At 39.5% G+C, this 12,108-nt stretch overlaps 1 protein-coding gene across 1 annotated transcript in view; it reads right to left on the reverse strand.

The window, feature by feature from the left end:
* Positions 1-12,108, reverse strand: part of CLIC4 (chloride intracellular channel 4) — a 62,254-nt gene that overhangs the window by 22,585 nt on the left and 27,561 nt on the right. The window contains exon 2 of the mRNA XM_042439833.1: positions 4,301-4,410. Within this exon, the coding sequence (XP_042295767.1) occupies positions 4,301-4,410 (110 nt within the window). The remainder of the gene's footprint in view (positions 1-4,300; positions 4,411-12,108) is intronic.

Raw genomic sequence — 12,108 nt, forward strand, 5'->3', positions numbered from 1 at the left:
TCTGCATGGCAGGGAGTTGGACTGGATGGCTTTGTGGGTCTATTCCAGTTCTATGATTCAATAATTCTGTTCCTTTGCATCTGATCACCTTCGAAGCAGCAACTGAGCAACAACCAAACAGCTGGCTGGCCAGCTAGCCCACCTTTGCTGTAAAGCTGATGGGGGTGAGTGGAAGGAACAGGCCTGGGCTGCTGCTGCTGCTGTATTCAGACATGAGAGGCTGAGGCAGAGGAGGCGGCAATGGCAAGCAGAGAGCGAATGGTGGTGATGCTGTTGGCCAGTTGACTGCACAAACTATAGACCTAATATAAAGAAATACTGTATATACTCATGTATATAAGTCTAGAAATTTTAGTCAAAACATTGACCCCAAAAAACTGGGTGGACTTATCCACAGGTCAATGTAAGCACTATATTTTAACTCTTATATACAATAGATAAAAAAGGAGCCACCCCCTTTTTCTGAATAGAGTAGTATAAGGCAACAGCTTAGTCCATCCTAGGAGCACCAAAAAGCAGCATGGATCCACTCTACTCTCTCATCTATACAGCCTTTAGAATCAGCACAGACAGTTAATGTCTGCTGGAATTTTCTAAGTTCTTTGGCATCATTTTCCTTTGCATCATCCTTAACATTCTTTGTTACATGCCCCTAAATTTTACCCTCGACTTATCCACGGATAATATCAAAATCCATAATTTTAGCCCCCAAACCTGCCCTCGACCTATATATGAGGTCGACTTATAGTCGAGTATATATGGTATGTGTTGGGGGATCCTAGGTTAGTCACTGTTCCTGAGTGATCCAACATCAGTACTGTATTCTTATTTATTTTATCTGCAGGATGTATTATTTCCAGGATTTATATCCCATCTTACTCCCACAATGGGATTTATTCTTCACTGCCACTTAAGCGCTGGCATGGGAGAAGGTCAAAGCAGCAGAGCCAGTCAGTGCCCATGCTAGCTGTGGAGGGTTGTAGTCCAAAAAAGTAACTTTGCCAAGATGTGCACAAACAGGAAAATACAGCAACCCACTTCTCATCCTCCCAGTGTGATGCGGGAGCTAAAAAGGCCAATGCAATTTTAGGCTGCATCAATAAAAGTATAGTGTCTATATCAAGAGAAGTAATAGTGCCACTGTATTCTGCTTTGGTCAGGCCCCACCTGGAATATTGTGTCCAGTTCTGGGCACCACAATTTAAAAAGGATGTGGAAAAACTGGAGCGTGTCCAAAGAGGGCGACTAAAATGGTGAGAAGTCTGGAAACCATGTCCTATGAGGAACGACTTAGGAAGCTGGGGATGTTTAGCCTGGAGAAGAGAAGGTTAAGAGGTGATATGATAGCCCTGTTTAAATATTTGAAAGGATGACATATTGAGGAGGGAGCAAGCTTGTTTTCTGCTGCTCCAGAGAACAGGACCCGGAACAATGGATGCAAGCTACAGGAAAAGAGATTCCACCTCAACATTAGGAAGAACTTCCTGACAGTAAGGGTTGTTCGACAGTGGAACATGTTGCCTTGGAGAGTGATGGAGTATCCTACTTTGGAGGTCTTTAAGCAGAGGCTAGATGGTCATCTGTTGGGGATGCTTTGATTTGGATTTCCTGCATAGCAGGCAGGTTGGACTGGATGGCCCGTGCGGTCTCTTCCAACTCTATGATTCTATGATTCATGTTGCAAACAAAACCTGGTAACCCATCATGCAAGTACAGTGCTACCTCGGGTTACGAAATTAATTCGTTCCGCCGTGGCGTTCGTAACCCGATGCATTTCGCAAGCCGAAAAAGGCTTTTCCGAAGCGCGGCTAGCGGTCGCGTTTGAATTTCGCGCCGAAAAAAATTTCGTAACCCGAAAAAAACATCGTAACCCAGAACAGTTTTTTCCTATCTAACTTTTTCGTATCCCGGAAATTTCGTAACGCGGTCAATTCGTATCCCGGGGTACCACTGTACTGTATTCGTAAAAGGCATTAGTGACTGAGGTGCTTCTGAGGAATGCCTGGGTTCCCTCGCCAGTGTTTGAAAGTCTCTGGTTTATTTCCAAGTAACCCTCAAATTATTATTTTTTAAACCTCAGAAGCTTGTCTCGTGTCTTTGGACAAGTTCAGCTTTGCACACTGCAGCTCTGCTTTGGCCAACAAAAGACATCTAATTTCTCCATACAGACATAAGTTGCATTCCTGAAGAGGGAAAATAATGAAGCCTCTGTCTTTCATTCACAGGGAAGAAGAAAACATATGAGCACTCAGCGAGGGGAAAAGGCTGCCATGTCCCCATTTAGCCCATGCATATTTTTTTTCTTGTGTCCATAGCTACAAACAGAACTCACTGGAAATATCCCCTTGTTTGCACAGTACTATATTTAACAAGACCATTCAAAGGAAAATACAAGTCACCAAATTTTAAGACTGAACTTTTCCTATGGCCCATAATTGTGGCTTTGGTAGAACCTCGGCACATTTTGAAGTCTGATTACTGATCCTAACTGATGTTCCCAAGAGCCAAATTACCTTACTCCACGAACAAAGCTGAATTTGTCAATGTAGCAGGGAAGCAGACTTAAGTAATTTAATGTACCATACAGTAATCATATCCAATGAGAGTCACAACAGATCTATGGCCAGCACACTGATTTTCTGAGATGCAATACAGTCTGTCCTCTGTATCCAGTTCTGGGCACCACAATTTTAAAAAGATGTTGAGAAACTGGAGCATGTCCAAATGGTGAAGGGTCTGGAAACCATGTCCTATGAGGAACAACTTAGGGAGCTGGGGATGTTTAGCCTAGAGAAGAGAAGGTTAAGAGGTGATATGATGGCCATGTTTAAATACTTGAAGGGGTGTTATATTGAGGAGGGAGCAAGCTTGTTTTCTGCTGCTCCAGAGACTAGGATCCGGAGCAATGGATGAAAGCTCCAGGAAAAGAGATTCCACCTCAACGTTAGGAGGAACTTCCTGACAGTAAGGGCTGTTCGACAATGGAACAAACTCCCTTGGAGTGTAGTGGAGTCTCCTTCCTCAGAGGTCTTTAAACAGAGGCTGGATGGCCATCTGTCGGGGATGCTTTGATTTGGATTTCCTGCATGGCAGGGGGTTGGACTGGATGGCCCTTGGGGATCTCTTCCAACTCTATGATCCTATGATTCTAGCCACAGATTCTTTATCCACAGATTCAAACATCCATGGCTTTAAAATGTTTGTTGTTTTTCTGAAGTATACATTCCAAATAGCAAACCTTGATTTTGCCAATTTATATAAGGGACACTATTTTACTATGCAATTGTACTTCATGGGACTTGAGCATCCATGGATTTTGGGATCCACAGGGGTCCTGAAACCAAACCCACTATAACAAGGGCCCACTGTAATTCTCCCCAACAGATACTGAACTAGCTAAATTCACTATTAGCTTGAAAATAGTAACAGGGACACTGCCTTTCCTGTAAGATTATTGCCCTCTACATATTTAAAATCCCTACATATGCAGAAGTTGCTGAAGGAGAAGAAAAAGTGGCCCAACATGGACTTGTGAGTTCTCAATAGTTTAGCCTTTATCTTTTCATCATTCTTCATGGCATTAATTCGAACTTCTACCGTGTTTATAAATATGAGCGGTGATAGAGGACACCCCTGTCTAGTCCCTTTATAAATTCTAAACTTTTCAGATTTGCTCCCATTGATCTTTACTTGAGCAGATTGTTGATTGTAAATTTGTTTGATACAACCAATAAATTTATTTCCCAAATCCATTCTTTTTAAAATCTCTAACATAAAATCCCATCTTATATTGTCGAACACTTTTTCTGCGTCGACAAAAAGTAAGGCAAGGTGGTTTTTTTTTTTTTTTGGTTTTTTGTATTGTAGTAAACAATACAAAATACAAAATTTCTAGCAAACTTGTTTCTTCGCCCGAACAATGGCCAATTAAATAACATGCCATCTGGAATAAAATTGTATGTTTGTCTCCTTTTTAACATGCAAAATAAAGTTTATTAGCATGCATATTCATATATTTTGCTTCCCTGCCCCAATACTTTCACCACTCCCAATACTTTGCATAATACATTTGTGCATCAATTATCAGGAATGATATTAATTCTAGATACAAGGAAGTTTACACACCTTGGATGCAATATCAACAAAACAATTTACACAAGACTTACTTCAGTTCCATAACAATGAGAAGTGCTTTAAAAAAAAACCTTCATGTTATGCAGTGAAAGACAGACTTTTCTTTGACTTCATCATAGGTAACAAGATACAGAGTAGTAGTTCCAGGCAATCCCATTTTTCTTACCTTTTCAAGTCAACTGTAGTTACACTAAATACCACTCCTTTGAGCCACAGGATCATGAACAGTCTCTGAGAAAAGGGACAATTGCCTATGCTTTCACCATCACTACCAGCCTGTGAAAAGAGAAAAAAGTCATTAGTACGAGTGGACACAGTTTACAGAAATGTGCTATATTTCCCCATAATATATGGCTAAGCAGATAAAGGAGCATTTCTCTAGGCTCAAGGAAGGTAATGGATGCCCATGGGAACCAGTATGCCAACAGCTATATCTTGAGGCACTTAAAAATGTTTTTAAAAATATTTCCTCCCCCACCCCACCCCAAAAAAGGGGATTGAATCACTTCAAATTGAAACTTTGGTCTCCATTTCTCTAAAGTACCTCTTGGCACTACAAGATATCAAGGGACTGCAAGACAATCAAGGTACTGCAAAACACTCAAAGGAAAAATAGGCTTTACATTCAACCATCAAAAAAGAGAGGGAAGAGAAAAAAGGAAAGATTTTCTATTGCTGTGGAGGACAGCATGGAGATTGGAGAGAAGACAGACATCACATAGAAAACACAGAGAAGTGTCCCTCGCACACAAACACCCAATACATGCATTCCAACGCAATATACAGAGGTATTTTGATTTTCTGTGAATACAGTTGCTAACTGTACAGCAATCTGTGATGGTTGCTTTGTGAAATACTTGCAACATATCAACTGCGTTCACAGGCCAAAAGATTTTTTAACACCAGTCTTTTGTCAAGCGTCCTTAAAAAGAAGCCTCTCCAAGAGAAGGTGCTGAATCCTCTCATTATTCTCAGCTCTCCTTCAGCTCAATAAGCATTTTGATTAAAAATTCACAGTTCTTCAGGCTGAAGCACTGAGCACCTGGGGAGCAGGCAGCGTTTGGCAGGCTGCAAGTTGTACTGAAAGATGCACAGCTCACTATACAGTTAAACACAAGAAACACGAGGTCCATGGACTCATACTACAGGTGATGACATGGTAGCTATTCCATCTTTCACCAGATTAAAAGAACTATTGTTCTACAACAAAATGTTGCCTACCTGAGAAGCACAATTCTAGATAGAGATAGTTCTGATCTTAAATGGGTGAGATGTCTAAAGCCTTATTTTTTAATCAAATGCACCAAACCTCTCTTTATGCAAGATGCCTGACAATTTGAAACAAGAGGCTCAGCTGTTTAGGAAGGCAAGCCACCACTAGCTGAAAAACTAAAAGTGGAGAAAACACAAAAGCTTTCCTAGGGAAAAATTGAACAGTAGCAAAAAAAATGGCTAGTGAGTTATAGGTTGCATCTGCCATGCCAAAATAATAATAATAATAATTATTATTATTATTAGTATTAGTATTCCACCTCTTCCCATGGATCGAGGCAGGAAACAACAACAATGATGAGATAAACATGAGTTTAAAAAATAATCTGATTTGACAATTCTGGGAATTGTAGTTTTTGGTGGCACCAGAGCTCTCTGACAAGAGGCTAAATCTTTCACAAGTTCAAGTTCATCTTTATTATAGTCATAAACCAAGACAGAATGTCTCACAAAGCTACACTTTCCAGAATCCCACAGCATTGAGCCAAGGCAGTTAAAATGGTGTCAAAGCGGATTATTTCCACAGTGTGGGTGCAGCCATAATGGCCTTGCCAAAGGAAGACCCAAAGTTTTTCAGTTCAGAAACCCAAAGGCTGGGAGGGATGTAAAACTCTAATCCGCTCTCCGACTTCTCTATGTAAGTTGATACAATTTTATTCTATTAGCCAACAAAAACTCAGATTAACAATAGCATTCCAACTACTATGCAGACCAGAAGCAGAAATCAGTACAGCCCATCAAATTAATTCAGCAGGACAAATAAGATATCTCAAGAAAGTGAATCTAACCACACTAAGGATGAACGCAGAAAGCATCCAGTCTCTCAGAAAATTCTCTCTAGATTTCTGCATAGGATACAGCTGAACTTCAGTGGCATCCACACTTCAAGCAAAAGAGAGAGAGAGAGAAACACCTTTGAGGACTGTCCAATTTCATCACATAAAATGGACTTCAAGACTATACTTTTAGTTCAGTGGGTCCCCAAGCTTGGTTTCCCAGAAGTAATTGGGTTTAACTTTCAAATGCCCTACAGTAAGTATGGTGAAAGGTTTAAAAGCTTCTGGAAATTCTAGTTCACCACCTGGGAAATCAATGATCTAGCAAGTGACCGAAATGGATCAACATCTTTCTCCCTTGAACTGACTCATTGAGAAAGCATTGAGAAAGCTGATCCATCGCAATCTACAGATTAGACCTCTTGCTTCAATTTGCTTCAAAGCATTTTACATATTTATGAGATGCCCTTATGAATATGACTAACGCTGTACCAGGAGATGCAGAGCCTTGCCCTTTCTGGAGTCAGCAGAGAGCTATTACCCCTCCCTGAGGGAATGTACAGTTCATTAAATCCACATTAAGCAAGCCTGAACACATTATCAGTTGTCAATTGTTTTATTATGAAGGGTAAATTGCAGAACATTTCGTTGTTGGGGTGAAGGTAAAAAGACATCCACAATGTCCACAATGTCAAAACCAAACACTCGACATGTAATCTTTACATGGGCATGTGACAAATGACCATAAGGACATGTGACAAATGACCATAAGAGTGCAAGCACATCCACTTGAGCTATCCAAATTCAGTGCAGTGGTTGGGATGCTTCTTTCCTTGAACTACAACTGCCAATCCAAACAGTAATTTTCAGGGCTCCAATATAACATTCCCTCATCTGAGACTGATTTCTTATTCACTATCTTATTCACAATCGCCTCTGAAAACATGATCTCGGTGTTACCCATGCTGCTGAGCTACTGACTCAGATCATAGAATCATATAGAGCCCAACCCCTGCTCAAAGCAGGATCTCCAGCTAAAGCATCCCCGGCAGATAGCTATCCAGACTCTTTTTTGAAAAGGTCTTTTTTATTGACAAAAAATATATATTATTAAAAAAACACATACAGAACAGACAAATCTCATACAAAACATGCCAAAAAAAGTACCATTAAAACCTACCACAGATATTCTCCCATACATTACCCAATAACAACCTTACATATTCCTGGTCTATTTCATTAAATTGATTAATTCTATCGCAAACATTTATTTTACCTTACCATTCATCCTACTCATCCTTACCAATACACGTCTTCGCAAAACAATCCCTCTCATCCCTTCTTTTCTCTTCCTAAATACTTTTCCATCTCCTTCCTTTCCATCTCCTTCTCACTCTTACTCCATTCACACTAACCTTCCAACTTTCCATCTCTCCTTCCCTTCTCCCTTTAGTTATCTACCAACTCACCTCACCCATACCTCTGTTACACATCTTCACTACATCTACTCTTTCACACTTTCTCTTCCCCTACTCATACCTTCTGCTCATATACTCATGTCCTCTACACTTACTTTTCCTTTCTTCATACTATCTTTCACCTTTGAAGATGTCTGAAGGAGACTCTACCACCTCACTAGGCAATGAATTCCATAGAGAGAACAGCTGTTCTCTCTATGACAGCTCTAGAGATATTTAAAGAATACTGTACAATCATATCACCCTTCAGTCTTCTCTTCACTAGGCTGAACGTTCCCAGCTCCTTCAACATTTCTCCATAGGTTTTGTTCTCCACACCTCTTATAATCCTTGTTGTCTTTCTCTGAACCTGGTCCAACTTGTCTATAGCCTTCTTAAAATAAATAGTGCTCAAAACTGAACACAGGCCCTCATCATCTGTTGGAGTTTGGTTCCAGGGCCCCCACCACCATGGATGCCAAAAGCCATTATATGCAATGGTGTACCTCCTATATAAAATGGCAAACAACTCAAAATCAAGGTTTGCTTTTTGGATTTAAAAAAAAATTGGAGGAGTGGTTGGTTGAATCCGTGGGTACAAAACCTGAGGATATAGCGAGCCACTCTGAGCCATTAATCTGTACAACAGTGCTAGTCAAAGTGATGGTCCCTGGACTGTTGTTATTCCACACAAAGTTTCTGTGAAAGAAAAACAGTTGTACTCAATGGGCATACATATCTACTGGTCATAATGGGGAAAAATTTCCTGACCCTCCACATCAGATAACTTAAGAAGCACAGCTCTATATTACATTGGTCTTCTATCACTGGCTTTTCCATCTTAGAATGACATATGCGATAGGAAAAGAATTTTCGTACTAATGTTCTTCAGATGTAAAGCATTCTGAAGAAATCTGTGGAATCTAAAACTTGTTAAACGAAGTAGCACACTTCTAAATAGTTTTGGAACAGTGCAGTATGGAAAACTCTTGCTCAATCTTGATTTCAGTCTAAAATAAACTAATACCAATGGCTCAAAGTGAACAGAACAACTGATGGTATAAAATTTTAAATAACCTTCTCGAATATTTTGGGCAGGACAAGCCAAAAAGCTAAGCTAACTACAGTGAACACAATGAAATAAGATTTTTTAAAAACATATTTAATAATATTTCTAGAAAGTAATCACAAGAAAATCACAAGGAAGCAAATCTGGCACCAAGAATATTATGTTGTGGGAGTATCCAGGAATGTCTGATCTTGCTAACCTGAAACAAGAGGACAAATAGAGAGTAAGTTCCTCTCTCTTCCAAGTGTATCTGTCCATTCAGATGGATGGTCCAATCATAAGTACCAATGCTAGTATATAAGAAAGTGAATACCATTCCAGTTGTAATGGAAAGGGACAAAGGGATATGTCAGGGAAGAATTTAAAGAGGTAAAACATTTAATGAAGAAGGATTTGCAAGCAGAACTTGGAAAAGTTACATTTTGGGCTACACCTCTCACCATAATGACCACTTGCAAGTATACATTTCTTACATAGTAGCAGCCACTAACCTTGCAAATGAGAGAAATACAGTACAGGGTGGTTCAGACCTTTTGCAAGTACAAACTTTTGATTGAGTGTTTGCTTTCAATTTAACATACAGTATAAGGCAGTGTTACTGAAGATGTGGAAACGCCATCTCACCAAACAATATCGTGAATACAAGATATAATCCAGATCTTGATCCGGATATTGAAGTCTTCAGGAAATTGCTTTCTTTTTATGTTTCTTTTCTCTGAAAATCTCCCCCGTCATTTTCCCCAGTGTCCCTACTGTGTCTGAAGTTATTCTGAGCACACTCTGTAAAAAAGAATGCTGCAAGAATGCCAAGGAAAATTTGGCTTCTGCACTCAGAAAGGATTCTGCTTTGCAACAGTTTGCATTTGAAAATCATTTGTGCAGGCTGCTGTATATATGTAGCAGACAGAATATAACACATATGGCTTGGCAGCTTGAAAAACATCTGCAGGAGAGTTTTGGCTGCCTTCACATTTTTCAAATAGTCATAATTAGCTGTATGTTACAACTCAAAATTCAAAAGAGACCATTGGAAAGTTTAAGAAAAGGCACCACTCCACAGAAAACTGTAGATGAAGGCTAAAAAACAGTGATAAAACTACAAGGGAAAGGTTTAACAAACTGAGGTTATCAATCATGTTTTATGTCTGAAGAATAATGAACAATATGTATTTACACAACCAGTAGTGTCTTTTAAACTGTAAAGTCACATCCCACATTTTCTGGCTCAAGGTAGTAAGATTAAAAACAAAAGTATTTTCTAGCATGGACAATAGCCAAAAGGAGCAACATGTGACAACATTCAAGAGGAAATACCCTCTCAAGATTGAAATCCCTCCATTTCCATGTTTTTGCTAATTCTTCCTCCAGTGGGGTTCTGCAAAAAGAGACCTTACATATGTTAACAATGAAATGCAAAAATAGACTTCAGATGAGCCATTTCATTAGCTGCCATACCACCACACTAATTTCATCCATTTCGCAAAGAACTTCTCCACCAATAAGATTTTTGTAGGGGAAAACCATGCACAATTCCACCAATACTGAGACCCAGCTGATCAAGAGCACTGACACAAAACACACACCCACACCCATAAATGGGAGAATTTTTTAAAAAGTTGAAGGAGAGGAGATTTCAGCTGATGTTATGGGCACTTCAAGAAGTGAATCACTTAGCTAAAGCAGTGGCAGGGTCTCCTTCTCTGAACATCTTCAAAAAGATGCTGGACAGCTACCTGTTGAGGATGCTCTAGTTGGACTTGCTTTGAGCAGAGAGTTGGACTCATGCCCAATGAGTCCGCTTTATGGTTTTATGTAATATGTATATGTTCTCTGTTTAGAATTCAAAGATATAGCCATGTTAGTCTGTAGAATCAGTATATAGAGAGAACTTGGAGTACTTTTGAGACTACTAAAGTTGGCAGCATGAGCTTTTGTAGTCTTAAATCTACTTCTTCCGTCCAAATACATCGGAATCTAATGCATCTGAGTCCATCCAAATGTATCTGAGGAAGTAGAAAGTTCGTGTTCTCTATTTAGTATCTGAGGCTTTGCTCAAGGAGACAGGACTGCAGAAGGTATGGAAGCAGTGACTCAGAACAGATTTTCTGTGATGGCACCCAGCTTATAAAATGTCTTACTGCAGCCTTCCTTGTTGTTGTGTGCCTTCAAGCCATTTTCAACTTATGGCAACCCTAGGGCAATACTATCATGGGGTTTTCTTGGCAAGATTTGTTCAGAGAAGGCTGAGAGTATATGTTTTGCCCACGGTGGGTTTCATGGTTGAGCTGAGAATCAAATCCTGGTCTCCAGAGTCAGAGCCCAGCACTCAAAACCACTATGCCATACAGGCTCTATACAACTTTCAAAACCCCAACTATTAAACAGAACTGCTGGGTAAACATCTGAATGACACTAAATCTGGGAAGACAAACCTATTGAGGGCTGATTTAAATCAAGGTGATTTGAATCAATTATTAAACCCTGATTTAAATCACTAGAAGCAAATATAAATTGAAATCACTGATTGTTGAATGACAATTTTAATAATCCAGCCAGGCACAGGATTATGGCAGAATCAATATAACACACCCAGAATGCACCAACCTGGAGAAGAGTTGTTTAAATCAAGTTGCTTGTCGACTTATAGCGATCCCATTAATCTCATTGGGTTTGCTTGGGCAAATAATATTCAGTGGAGTTTTTGACAGTTCGTTCCTCTGAAACAAAGCCTACAGCAGCTGGTATTCATTGGCAGTTTCCCATTCGAGTACTAATCAGGGCTGGCCTTGCTTATCTACCACGATCTGGTACCTTTAGGGTATATAGAGACCTTTGCCACTGATTTATTCACACATTTCTTGAACAAAGGTGTAAATCTGATTATTAAAGGCTGTTAAATCCTCAATAGATCATTTTACACTGAGGAGACACCTTGCACATAATTTGGTTAGTATTAACTTCAGAAATATTGTAGTACATTATTATTGTTGTTGTTGTTACTACTGCTACTACTGTTCTCCAAAATTGGGACTCAGGGGGAAGGTGCATGTGTGACTGACAAACAAAATGTCTCTATGACTATGACATAGCCATTCATTCACTTTGCTTCTACATATTTGCAATGAGATTCAATTGCAATTATGCTATTTTGAAATGCATTAAATGTATCATTAGTCATTATTCTGGCACTAAAAGCTTAAACAAGCAAAATCTGTGGTGGTGGAGAGGAGATAAGGAGAGTACTGATAAATAAATTCACATATACAGGATCAAGTACTGATCTGGATACCACAATCAAGTTCAAACCCCTCTATGAAACTCACTTTCTCCCAACCTATACACAGCACAGCAAAAACCAAACATTATGTTCATTTTTGTACACCCCCAAGTGGAGTCTGCA

Source organism: Sceloporus undulatus, chromosome 9 (genome assembly GCF_019175285.1).
Source record: "Sceloporus undulatus isolate JIND9_A2432 ecotype Alabama chromosome 9, SceUnd_v1.1, whole genome shotgun sequence".
Classification (NCBI taxonomy): Eukaryota; Metazoa; Chordata; class Lepidosauria; order Squamata; family Phrynosomatidae; genus Sceloporus; species Sceloporus undulatus.